The sequence below is a fragment of the Chlorocebus sabaeus genome, chromosome 13 (assembly GCF_047675955.1).
Source record: "Chlorocebus sabaeus isolate Y175 chromosome 13, mChlSab1.0.hap1, whole genome shotgun sequence".
NCBI classification, from domain to species: Eukaryota; Metazoa; Chordata; class Mammalia; order Primates; family Cercopithecidae; genus Chlorocebus; species Chlorocebus sabaeus.
In genome coordinates this window covers 54,513,480-54,527,481 of record NC_132916.1, presented here as the reverse complement: position 1 = coordinate 54,527,481, position 14,002 = coordinate 54,513,480, and the positions used below count along the sequence as shown (strand labels likewise).

The following is a 14,002-nucleotide window of genomic DNA, read 5'->3' as shown; positions in this document are numbered from 1 at the left end:
CATTGCTGGCTGATCTTGCTGGTACAGGTCCTCGTGTCTGTGACCTGTGTTCATCTGCTACTGCTTCTCGCCTTGGAGACACAGTGACTCATCCTGCATGCCCAACTGGCTACTGCCCAGAGTTCAGTTCTATCTGTTCTGCTCTTAACAATGGCTGCAGAAGTACTTTTTGGGTCTAACAAGACTCAGTGCACTCTCCTTCTTTCCAACTATTTCACAAGGTAAAAACTCTCGTTTAAGGTGCCCCTTGATGTTATTATCAAAATATCAACATTACTTATTAGCTTTGAAAGACAGACCAGGTCCTTTTGGGAACAGAAAAGGGATTTAAGTGTGTTAAAATACCTACACAGCATAATGGGATGAGCATTTCCTGGGTTACATCATCAAATTAATTTTTTTTAAGTTGAAGAAAGGTTCATGTGGGCTGGATATGGTGGCTCATGCCTGTAATCCTGGCACTTTGGGAGGCCAAGATGGGCAGATCACCTGAGGCCAGGAATTTGAGACCAGCCTGGCTAATACTGTGAAACCCTGTCTCTACTGAAAAAACAAAATTTAGCCAAGTGTGGTAGCACATGCTGTAGTCCCAGCTACTTGGGAGGCTGAGGCAGGAGAATTGCTTGAACCTGGGAGGCGGAGGTTGCAGTGAGCCGAGATCATGCCACTGCACTCCAACAGGGTGAGACAACAGGGTGAGATTGTGTCTCAAAAAACAAACAAAAAACAAAAGAAAGGTTCATGTGAACTATTGAAGAAATAGTTTTACACTACCCATCTCTGGAAATACTGCAAAGTATTTATTCTATCACTGAAATGTCAACAGCCTGCTAGATACCTTTCTCTCTAATAAGGACTGTTCATTAAAATGCTGAAGCCAGTGAGATAAAAGAAGTCAAAGAACAGTTGCCCATTTCTACAATTATTAATTAACTACTTACATCAGGCAGAGTAAATAACAATTTGGCACAAGTCATTTTGCCTAACCTAGTTCCTATCCTCCAGTACTCACTTCTTCCCTTTCATCACTAGAATGTACCTTTAGTTCCTTGCAAACTTTCCTTTATTTCCCCAAATCACTCCTTCTTCCTTATAGTCCTTTATTCCCAAATAAATTTACCAAGTTCTTACAGATTCTTTTCCTTATAAGGTACACACCCCTATGGCTAAAGTTGAATGACAGCCTCTCTCAGGCTGGGACAGGATGACAAGGTAGCTACAGGGAAACTGCAGTGAAGTTTGGCTCCAAGCATGACACAAACATGGGCTAACCTTGAAGGTAAATTCAAGCCGATTTTATTGTCTATCTCAATGGTGTATCTATCCCCAGTGCCCAGCACGGCCCTGACACTTGCTAAATTCAACATTGCTTGACCAACATACCCTATTTTATTTAGGGGCTGAGTCTACTGAATCTAGAAGTTGCAGAATGGCAGCCTGAGGACAAATATCAACCTGCAGAAAGGTTTTATTCGGCTTGCACAGTGTTTTCAATTAAAAAAAATGCCTTTAGATGGCAAAGTCCTATTCAAGGTTTATATTTCTATTCCTCCCTTCTCTCTCTCTCTCTCTTTTTTTTTTTTTTTTTTTTTGAAATGGGATCTTGCTGTGTTGCGTGGGTTGGTCTCGAAATCCTTGGGCTCAAGAGATCCTCCTGCCTCAGCCTCCTGAGTAGCTGGGATTACAGGGTTGAGCCACTGAGCTTGGCTTCCACCATCTGTCTTAACCCAAGCCTGCATCTCTCATTTCAGAGATCTCCCTACAATCATGGTGCCCTATATTCTCTGTTAAAACTTAGACTATATCCCAGGGATGGAGTGGTGAGAGTTTTCTCCTTCTTGAGGTACAGTGAATTCTGCACCACCCTATGGATGCTTAATGCCTTGCCTCTAACATGTAACAACACGCTGCATAGAATGAGTGGATGTCTTCAATAAGATTTTAAAAATCAGCTGGGAGTGGTGGCTCATGCCTGTAATCCCAGAACTTTGGGAGGCTGAGGCAAGCAGATGACCTGAGGTCAGGCGTTCAAGACCAGCCTGGTCAACATGGTAAAACACCATCTCTACTAAAAATACCAAAATTAGCCAGCCGTGGTGGTGGGCACCTGTAATGCCAGCTACTCAGGAGGCCGAGGCAGGAGAATCACTTGAACCCGGGAGGCAGAGGTTGCAGTGAGCCGAGATCACGCCACTGCACTCTAGCCTGGGGGATAGAATGAGACTCTGTCTCCAGAAAAAAAAGAAGAAGATGTTTAAAATCTCATGATTTAAATTATGCTTTAGTTCTATGCTTTACACTTGAAAAGAAAAATTCCCAATGGGGATGAATTGTACTTGACCTAACAATATAATCTTTCAGTATTTTTGTCATCATCTTGGGACACAGTTTGACAATTCTGAATCTTACAGATTCATTACACAACTAGTAATGTCCGAATACTTGATGCTCTTCCTGCTCTTGTGCTGCTTCTCCTATTTGAGAAGCTTTTTTAAAAATCATACATATGTAAAAAGCATCTGCAATTAAGATTTTATTTCATTCATATCAGATATAACAAGTACAACTTGAATGTACAAATTCTGAACAAAACATAAAAAAGAAAAAAACAACAACAAAAAACTTATTTAAGCAGATTCATGCAAATGAATGACTGGGACACTGTAGATGTCACTGACCCTGTTTTACCTTGAATTGACAAATGCAAAGGACTGCTAATGGACTTCCAACAGGGACATCAAAGGAAGTCCTACATCATAAAAAACGAAAGCAACTAAAGAAGAGGTGGAACTTCCCCCAGAATTCAGACAGCATGCTACAAACTTACTTTCTATTTTTAAAATAGTCCTTGAATAAATATCCAATCCTGGAATCAGAAAGTACATCAAAAGACGACAAAATAATTTACCTTTTGCCTTAGAAATGCATTCTTGCAAAAGAAACACTACCAGCTATCAATTTATAATCAAGGGTTTTCATTTAAAGTGCATCTGTATGCTTATATATCGAGGCAAAGTATTCTACAGAAAAAGGAATCCTTCCAAGATGGAGGTTCTTGGCTAATTACTTTGGGAAATCACCTCCCTGATCTGTGAGAATTTCAGATTTTGTGTCAAATGAAGTTGCTCCTTCACACCTTGCCTTTTCAGTAAAACCACGACACTCACTCTTCAGCCAACCCTGAAAAAAACCTTTGGGTTTGGAGGACAAGGCATGACCTGAGACAGGGCTCTTTACAGATTACTGTTTCTGTTGACAGAATGAGCTCTTAGTCTCTGTAAAGCACCACAGTTTCATCAATGACAATTAGAAGCTGAAGATCATCTCATAAATAGTTCAAGACCCTCACAAACATCCCCCCAACCATAACTGCATACAACTGCATACTCCTCTGATACCATCTGGCTCTTGTAAACACGGGGGCACCAAGATGCGTGAGACTGATGCCACTCAAATACACTACCTAATTTATTTATGTTTATATATTTTATTTTTCAATTCCATTCTTTTATATACATGTTTTTGGTAATTATAGTAAAGATGCTGGTGAAAAGTAATTTGTTTAACATTTCATAATGCGTGCAAAAGGAAAAACACTGATTCAAAGAAAAGTCACTCTTACAACTATTCAGCCCTGACAATTATGACAAGCAGTTAGGCAATATCATGACTTGCAAAGTTATACTTAGCATAATGTTGCAATTCAAAATATGGCACAAAATTAACAATACAGATAACAGTCCTACCGGCTAAACTTAGCCAGGTTTTGACTAATTTGGTTTAAATTGAAATTTGATTATATAAAAAGGTTTCTGAAAGTATTGAAAAAGAAACAGTGTACATGAAAGAGAATTCAACAATGTTTACAAAATGCCAAAAGTCCTTACTCTGCCCCCCCATTACCATAAATAATTAATGAAGTCCCCCTTTCCCCCCGCCCCCCAGACTCAAAAAGATTTACAAAGATAAATTTAGCTCAGTGAACAGAACCAAAAGATGACTGTTGTTAGACAGTACCTGGTTAAAAGCTCAAGCACTTTCATAAGAATTCATATATATTGTCTCTTGAGGAATATAAATAATCCGATAGTGTTGCTCTTTTGAGTTTTGGAGACTTCTCACTTAGGAGTTATAACCGTCCTTGTGCTTTGAATAAAACATGAGCTTTAAAGCAGAATGCTGATGGTATTCAGAATTCACCATCTTCAAAGTTCATTGTGAGAATTCTTCTCTGCAGCTTTGAACATCAGGATGGAATTGAAAATTTTGAGAGCAGGGCCCAGTTTAATGCTCATAATTTTAACAATGTCTGTTTGAGTCATAAGTAGAAATGCTTCTCCATCAATTTGCTAAAATGGGGGAAAAAACACCAGAATGTGGATTAACAAGATGCAGTGCTGTAGAAAATATTCAAGGTTAAATTATCAGCTGTCTTCTACATAGCAATGCTAAAAAAGCACACATAGAAGTTCATATGTGCAGTGACATTTCTTGATATATGGACCTTTTTTATCCACAAGGACACACCCAAAAGTGGACTGGGAACAAAGTAAACTAATTCACCTGAAAAACCAGCCCACAGGAAAACAGAAGGTGCTCATACCTTTCTGTGATCACTCTGAATGAAGTGTAGAGTTAAGAAGAATATGGAAAAATTCAGGGTGGCCAAAGTCTAGTTTTTATCATGGCAGGTTTTAAAATTAGAAGAGGTGACAGGTACATGAATGTTAGTGGACATAAAATAATTCAGAAAAACATATCAGCCAATTCCAACTTTTTTTTTTTTTTTTCTCCTTCAAAATCAGCCTTCCACGATGAAGAAAATCAGAAAGGTAACACTTATTTCTAGTGTGGCCACAGTTAGTCTTTACACACTGAAGAAAAGCCTTTACTAACAGGGGCAATCAAACAGTGAATGTGAGGCTGGTGTTAAGAGTCACTGACTTTAAGGTGGTTCTTCTAAGACTCGGGTAGGGTAACCATCAGAAAGACCCTTCCTCTCTCTGGGCATCTTCTAAGACAAAAGTCTATGCTTCTGAAAAATAGGCTACTATTCTCTAGAAGTTGAAAGGTACAACACATCTTTTAGGTTAAAAGATAAAATACTATGAAGAAGATGTCTGGCTTACTGGGCAGAGCAAAGAAACAGTCTTTCAGCTCTTAGGTAACTTTGTCACCTTAACAAAAACAAAAAAAAACAAAAAAACCCAAAAAAACAGTTTCCCTTTCAGTTTTCCCACCTTATACAAAAAGTCAAACACACATCTGTTCTCCGCCTTAGAACATCAGAAACCTTGACAGCAATGCACTCTGTTACAGGCTGAATGCTGTCCCTGTCACAAATTCATATGTTGATGTCCTGACCCCCAGTACCTCAGAATGTGACTTTTATTTGGAAACAGGATCAAGGCAGAGGTAACTGGTTAAGATGAGGCCACACTAGGGTAGGTTGGGTGCCTAATCCAATTATGACTGGTATCCTCATAAAAAGGAGAGATCTGGAGAAAGAGACACACATAGAGGGAAGGCAATATAAAGACCCAAAGAGAGACTACAAGAGACACACATAGAGGGAAGGCAACGTAAAGACCCAAAGAGAGACAACCATCTACAAGTCAAGGAGAGAGGCCCAGGACAGATTCTTTCCTCACAGCCCGCGGGAGGAAGCAACTCTGCCAACCCCCTGACTTCTAGCCTTCTTCAGATTCTCAGCTTCTAGAACTGTGAGACAATGCATTTCTGCTATTTAAGCCACCGGTTTGTGGTTGGCGTTCTTATGGTGGCCCTAGCAAACTAAGACAACGCTAAATGCTGCTAACAGTTCTCTAAACAAAGGCTGATATAATTAAATCGCTACTTCTTAAGATTTTCCTCTCTCCTTTAAAAATGAAAGACTTGTAAATATAGACTGCCTAAATACTTCATCAGCAAGAACTGGAGTCATCTTAGACAACTTCTTCAAGTAACAATTATATGGAAAAAGTGTGCTAATTTCAGTAAAAAGACATCCTGCTGTTGTAAACTAGAAGGAAAAATGTTCCAATGTTAATCTCCAAGTGCAACACCGTTAAGCCGCAGGTATGAGAAATGTTCTCCTGTTTTTTGGAAACATTTGGTCTGTTCTCATTTGCTTGTGCTATGACAGCCCTCTGATAAAGCAAGGTCAGGAAGAAAGGCAGATCTATTAACATTTTGCTCAACTAAAGCAGACCTTAGTACAATGGATAGCCTGTAGAAGTCTTCTAAGTCATTAATGAAAGTGTCAACTGACATTCCCAAGGAGCCCACTACAAAGGCTGATTGGTTTATTATAGCCTTGGCCCTACTGAAGGCTTGCGGCAGACACCAAGTCTCCTTCTGAAACTATGTAAGAGTATAACACAACAGATGACTGATGAAAAGAAACATTCAGAGAACTTAGTGGCTGGGATTTGAAGTTAAAAGTGGGACAGGAAGGATACATTTTGGTAGGTTGTTATTTATAAGGTTACATACACTGGAAAGAAAAATATTGAGGCTACTTCTAAACTCTTTATTACATACAGGTTGCTCTGACATGTGGCCATAAGAACAAGCCTTGACTGGCAGGAAGTAAACTTTATTCAAGAAAGTAGATCCTAAGAACAACAGTGACCACTGCAATGTATTACAAGGCTTACTTTTTTTTATTAGCTTCTGCAATGCATATATAATGCTATAATTCCAGACATTAGGTGTCTTGCTAATGGCCCCAAACGAGGGAGAGGGATGTGGAATTCAGGAGCTCTTGCCTTCCATTTCACTGCCTTTTTCACTGTGCACTATTTGTTCTTTTCCAATGCCTTAACTCGAAACCACAGTGACACGCTCTGTCTGAATGAGTCTTTCTCAGAGTGTAAAGGCATGAGTGTATTGACTCAATAAAAATATACTGAATGTCTATTATATTCCATACACTCTTCTTGGGCCTAGACATATGGCAGGGAATAAAACAAATAAAACAAAAACAAGCAAGCAAAAAACTTTTTGTGGAGTTTACATTCTAGAAGTGGTAGACCGACCATAAGCCAATAAACATACTAAGTAAGCCAATTAATCAGTAAGTTAGAAAGTGACTCATGTTGGCCAGGAGCAGTGGCTCATGCCTGTAATTCTAGCACTTTGGGAGGCTGAGGTCAGTGGATCACTTGAGGTCAGGAGTTCAAGACCAGCGTGGCCAACATGGTGAAACCACATCTCTACTAAAAATACAAAAATTAGCTGGGTGTGGTGGCGCGCACCTGCAGTTCCAGCTACTTGGGAGGCTGAGGCATGAGAAGCGCTTGAACCCGGGAGGCAGAGGTTGCAGTGAGCTGAGATTGTGCCACTACACTCCAGCCTGGGTGACAGAGCGAGCCTCTGTTTCCAAAAAAAAAATTAAAAAGGTGATTTGTGCTATGATTAAACAGAGCTGACTAGGAAGATGAATGGGCAGCAGGAGCAGGGATGCATGTGTGGCACCAAGAAGCAATTTTCAAGTCAGAAAGTCAGGGCAGGACTAATTAGTAAGCTGGCATCTGAGCAGAAGTGAGTCACATGAAGATCTGGAGGAAGAGTGTTCTGTGCGGAAGGAGGAGCGGAAGCAAGCCTGGAAAATCAGAGGAACAGCAAGGAGGCCAGCGTGTAGACCCGTGAGGGGCAGAGCAAACAAAGAGCCAGGGGCAAGAGTGGTAATGAGGTATCAGACTGCAGGCCCTTATAAGGACTTCTGCTTTTATTCTGATTGAGAGATGAAGCTATTGGAAGGATCTGAACAGAGGAGTGACATGGTTTGACTTAGGTTTCAGCAGGGTCACCTTGGCTGTGCTGGGAATAGACTGCAGAGGAGCAAAAACAGAACCAGGAAAATGAGTTTGGAGGTTACTGCACTCATCCAAGTGGGAGAGGATGGCGGCGCAGACCAGGGTGGTGGTGCAGTAGAGTGATAGGGTTTTATATGTTTCAAAGATACACCAAATAGGATTTTCAACAGGTGAGATGTGGCGTGTGTAAGAGAGAAGTCAAGGATAATTTCCGACAAGAGCCTATCTGAATACTTGTACTTTGCCTTTTAGAGATGACTTATAAGACTTCAGTTAGATTTGTACTACGATTTACTTGTAGGACTCAAAACCCAAACCCACTGACTTTGTGAGACACTTGAGAACAAGGATTAGGTTTTACTATTTTCGAATCATCCTTCTCACAAGAGCATGACACGAAGTAACATACACACATGGTCGGAATTTAACAAATGTGCACAAGATGAATGAATGACGGAGTGGATGAGTGAATAATAGATATCGACAGACAATATTCACTATCTCACTCCTCTAGAGAAGGATCTGGCTTTGAGGGTATTTGGTAACTGAGGAACATCTCCAAAGACAATTTGCCATGAATAAAAAAATTACTCGAAGAAATACCATATCATTTTGAATTTAGACTTGAATCTTACTTAAACTGAATAATAGAGCAAACCTATATGGATTATCTAGATATCAATAGAATAAAAAACAGAAGTTATAAAAGAGATGCATTATAAATTTATTTTCAGAAATGCTTTCTTATTTTCAAAGGTAATGACTACGTGACACTTTCCAAGATAGACCAACAGCTCCCTATGTGGCTCTACGTCCGCTAGCGATAGAAAATGAATTCAGGCTGAGCAGAGTGGCTCATGCCTGTAATCTCTGCACTTTGGGAGGCCAAGATAGGCGGATCACCCGAGGTCAGGAGTTCAAGACCAGCCTGGTCAACACATGGTGAAACCAAGTCTCTACTAAAAATACAAAAAAATTAGCCGAGTGTGGTGGTGAGCACCTGTAATCCCAGCTACTCGGGTGGCTGAGGCGGGAGAATCGCTTGAACCTGAGAGGCGGAGGTTGCAGTGAGCACTCTAGCCCGGGCTAGAAGAGCAAGACTCCATCTTGATTAAAAAAAAAAAGAGAGAGAAAAAAACCAGAAAATGAATTCAGAATGTCAGTGAAGACACTTAGGACTCAGGGACAGAAAATCTGAATAACTGCCAATTAAAGATCAAATAGAGAGAAAATAAAACATTTGCACAATAAGAACATAAATCAGAAAAAGGATGTTGGAAATCAGATCCTTGTGCATTTTAACAGGCTTTCCTCTAATGCATAAATTATACCTCACAGTATAACAACACTGATAACTGGTGGCTGGACTGTTAGCTGTGTCTACACTCCTGCCATACAACTGAAAGTGTGCTGTTCTTAACAGTTGGGCTTTACACATAGGGGCAAACAAGGTGTGTATGCGTGTAACTGTAGACAGCAGATGTTGGAGAAAACCTTCTGAGATTACTCAGTCTACTTTCTGCCTTCTGGCAGGAGTAGACAGAGCCAAAATCAGAGGGGTAATTGACTGCTTTACTTGGAAGAGATGACAGGCAAGTGGCTTATTTTTCAAGGTCTCTACTGAATAAGGGTCTCCTGTTGTAGGCTTACAGAATTAAAAGTTGGAAACCAGATTCCTTTTTATTCTAGTGCTCACTGCCGTAAGTGATACCATTCTTAATCACCCCTTATACTGAAGTTTTGGAGAGGTAGTTGAAAACAACTAATAAAATAATCTTCCAAAAGTGGACTGTGATAAATATCTTATTATAAACATTACTGAGGAATGTATATGACTTAAGGGATTATTTTAGACATAATGTTCATATTACTTATTATAAACCTCAAATGGAGTCAATCATGTTGTTAGAATGATGTTGGAAAATAAAATAATGGAAACTAATTTCACTTTATTAAAAAAATAAAACATTGCTTATTTCTTTCCTTGGCTGCTTCTTCTGTACTATAAACTATATAAATGCATGCTATTAAGTTCTGTGGGTTTTCTTTTTAGGAGCCTAGTGTTACTGCTGTGGGGCATCATAAAATGGTACTCACAAACATTCTTTTGCATCTCATCTTATACAAAGACATTTTTATACAACTGATTCATACTGCCTGTTAGTATACATCAGTTTATCAATTTCAACACAACCCATCTCTTTTTGACTCTGCCAGTTCCACACATTTCACCATCCACTGCATTTCAGTGCTTTGACCCCATTAAGTAACATATTGCAATTTAGTGGAACACTTACTTCATCTTTAAATACCTTTCCATGTTCTTCACACCCAGGTAAGCTCTGTATAAATTCTGACACCTGTCAAAAGCAATATCAAAATTCCCAGTTAAAAAACATAGTCAGAATCTAAATGCTACAGGTTCAAAACATGTAACCCATATGCATTAGTTATTTCTCTCAGAATGATTTCTTCTCTTTCAGAAAAAAAAGACTAAACGCTACCTACGTTCAATGTTCCACACCTCTTAAGCCAGTACTCCTGTATCTGGTGTCTGGCAGCAAAGAAAATAAAATATACCTCGTCGGTGCTCCATTTGGAAACTTTACTGGCAGGGATTCCAGCGACAGTTGGAAGTAGTTTGCTTTGCTGCTCCCAGCGCAAGGGCAGACATGGAATTGGGGACTTAAAGGACAGAAAGACAGCTGACCGACGCTGTGCCTGCTGGACAGTGGGTTCTTCCCGGGCACCTGGTCAATGAAAACAAATGGGCAATCACTCTCTGAAAGCAGCCATGCATCTCCCAGATAATGAGACTGGGGTGGGGGTGGTTAAAGCATTGGTTCCTTTCAGCATTATGCTATTGAATAGGCTCTTCTTTGTCTTTACTGAAGGTCACTATAAAAACCAGCCTGTAAATTAAACTGATATTATTTGCTGCAGCACTCATTGCTAAAAATATGCTTCATTATGTTGTTCAATGTTGTCTCTTTAATGCTTCAGATAAGAAACAGGCCTCAAAGTTTTAATGGGAAGGAAAGTTAGTCTTATCCTAGGAAGCTGCTTATTTGTTCCCCTTTCTGCTTGTAACAGCCAAGTTGCATCTCAAGTCCAACACCTGTGCTTACCATGTATTCACAGTTAGCATCCTTTCTCTCCTTCTGTCTCAGGGCTTGCTTTGGTTTCTTAACTTCTTATTTACTAATCATACTGATTTCTTAAATAGCCAATTTAGTTTTTTGACAGGGATATGAAATTATTGCAATAAAAATAAAACAGCAGAAATGCAAATGCTTTTGTCATTTTTTAATTTGTTCAGATCAAAATTAAAACTATTAAGTATTCTTACTATAGCCTGGGCTACAGGACAAGGTCCCATCTCTCAAAACAACAAAAAAAACTTACTGAATATTCTATTTTTACGTTAGAGTTTCTGAATCCAAACCTAGTTTTATGGCTGCTTTCCTAAAACAGCCATTCTCTAGCAAAGGATTTTTGTCCTCTGGACGCTTGACTTAGAGCTATCAATCGTCATCTCCTTATGGTCCTTTAGAACAGAAATCTTTTCTGAAAACTAGGTATTCAAAGCACCTCAGAAGAAAGGCACCTCCCCTACATTTCCTCTCTGCTCACACACCAGCTCAGTTATAAGGACACCTCAATTCTATCACAAAAGCCTTGCTTTTGTATTTCTATGATCTACAGAAAGATGTAGAAATCACTAAGTGTAAAGCTCACTGAATTTTCACAAAGTGAACACACCCATGTAACCAACACCCGGACTGAAAACAAAACGTGGCAAGCACACACTTCCAATCACATCTCACCTGTCAAGCAAAGGTGACCACTTCCTTGACTACTAACACCATAGATTCATTTACCCTCTTTTGAATTGTATTTAAAATGGAAACTTGGGTATCTGGCTTCTTTCTCTAAACAGCATGTTTCTGAGATTCATTCGCATTGTTGTGAATAGTAGAAGTTACCTTCTCTTTGTTGTATGGTTTTTCGTGGTTCTGAATACTCTGTAATTCATTTGGAGATCATGAACAATGAGCATCTGAGTTGTTTTTAATTTGGGGCTATTACAAACATTCTTGTACAGATTACTTTGTCAGAGGCATTTGAACCAGAGCAACTCCATCTTGAGCAGGAGCTGGGTAAAATGAGGCTGAGACCTACTGGGTCTGAGACAACTGCATTCCCAGATGGTTAAGACATTCTAAGTCACAGGATGAGACAGGAGATGGGGACAAGATACAGGTCATAAGGACCTTGCTGATAAAACAGGTTGCAGTGAAGAAGCCAGGCAAAACTCACCAAAACCTCTGGTCATCCTCACTGCTACACTCCCACCAGCGCCAGGACAGTTTACAAATGCCATGTCAGTATCAGGAAGTTACCCTACATGGTCTAAAAAGGGGAGGCATGAATCCACCCCTTGTTTAGCATACCATCAAGAAATAACCACAAAAATGGGCAACCATTTGGAGTAGCCATTCTTAATTCCTTTCCTTGCCTAATAAACTTGCATTCTCACTTCACTCTCTGAACTTGCCCCAAATTCTTTCTTGCGTGAGACCCAAGAATCCTCTCCTGAGGTCTGGATCAGGACCCTTTTCTGGTAACAATTTCTTGAACATATGTATGTGTTTCCGTTGCACAAATACCAAAGAGTGAAACTTTTTGAGATCAGAGCATTTGTGTACATTAAGCTTTGGGAAATCCTGCCAGCATTCCAAAACAACTGCACAATACCTACCAACAGCATATGACAGTTCCAATTGCTTCACTTCCACACCAGTGCTTGGTATTGTCTATCTTTGTCTTTTTAACCATTATAGTAGGTGTATAGTGGTATCACATTATGGTTACAACTGCATTCGATGACTAATGATATTGATAATCTTTCCCTATGTTTATTGTCCACATAGAGAGGCTATTTTGTAAAGGGCTTATTCATGTTTTATGTCTATCTTTCTATTGAGTTGTCTTCCTTTTTTCTTAATGATTTATACACGTTGTCTATATATATTCTGGGTAGAAGTCCTTTGTTGGAAATATGTATTACAAATATCTCCTCCCACTCTGTGCCTTCCTTTTTACTTTCTTAATAGGGTTTTTTGAATAACAGAAGTAAATGTAATAATGTCTAATTTGTTAATTTTTTCTCTTATGGCAAATATCTTATATGTCTATTAAAGAAACCTGTGCTTACCCCAAGACCATAAAAAGAGTTTTCTCTGCTTTCCTCTAAACACTTTATGCTCTACCTTTCATGTTTAGATCTACAATCCATCTGATATTTATGTCTTGCGTATATATTAGGCAAGAATCAATATTCATAGATTTTTTCCACATAGATTTTTAATTATCCAACCATGATTTACTGAAAAGACCATCCTTTCCTTTCCCCACTGTACTGCAGTGCTAGTTTTAACATACATATCAGCATCTTTCAGATTCCATATTTTGTCCCACTGGTCTCTTTATCCCAATCCATAGCTTTAATTACTATCACTTTGTAAGTATACTGATGTCTGTGATGTAGGTCTTTTCAAGATTGCCATGGCTACTGCATTTACATTATCAATTTTACAATTCGCTTTTTTAAAAAAAACAACAAAAAACCGCTAAGATTTAGATTAGGCTTTCTATCAAACATATTTCTACTAGACAAATTTCCAATAGATAAATTCGGTTAAGAAATGACTTCTTTACAACATTGAGTCTTCCAATCCACAAAGAAGCAAAATCCCTCGATTTCTTTGGCTCTTCCTTAATGTCTCTAATGCATTAACATTTTGTCATTTTCAGGTAGAGATCTCGCACATCTTTTGTTAAACTTATTCCTATGTATCAGATGTTTCCTGAGGCTAAGTGGTAAATTAAAAAAAAATTTATTTCTTATTGTTCTGTTACAGTTTTCTAATACATTTATTCGTAAACTAGCCTAATCTGAAATTTGAATTGCTCTGAATGCTAGAAAGTCACTATGCTGAGTCAAAAATCTGTTTTATTAGAGCTGACACCCACTGGTGCTGGTTCTACCTCATTGAGCTCATACAGAGAAATTCTAGTGTCTGCTCCACATGAAATAGTTCAAATCTTCAAACACGTTTTAAAAAGCCATCATTATCCCTCTTTCCACATTTCATCCAGCCAAGCTCAAAGGTGTAGGT

General features: G+C 39.1%; 1 protein-coding gene across 11 annotated transcripts in view; it reads right to left on the bottom strand.

Moving 5' to 3' along the window:
* Positions 1-2,520: 2,520 nt before the first annotated feature.
* Positions 2,521-14,002, bottom strand: part of L3MBTL3 (L3MBTL histone methyl-lysine binding protein 3) — a 121,573-nt gene continuing 110,091 nt past the window's right edge. For all 11 annotated transcript variants that reach the window (XM_073022463.1, XM_008007081.3, XM_008007083.3 and 8 more), the window contains 3 exons: positions 10,401-10,570; positions 10,118-10,180; positions 2,521-4,349 (listed from right to left, as the gene is read on the bottom strand). In XM_073022463.1, the coding sequence (XP_072878564.1) occupies positions 4,206-4,349; positions 10,118-10,180; positions 10,401-10,570 (377 nt within the window). In that variant the 3' untranslated portion in view covers positions 2,521-4,205. The remainder of the gene's footprint in view (positions 4,350-10,117; positions 10,181-10,400; positions 10,571-14,002) is intronic.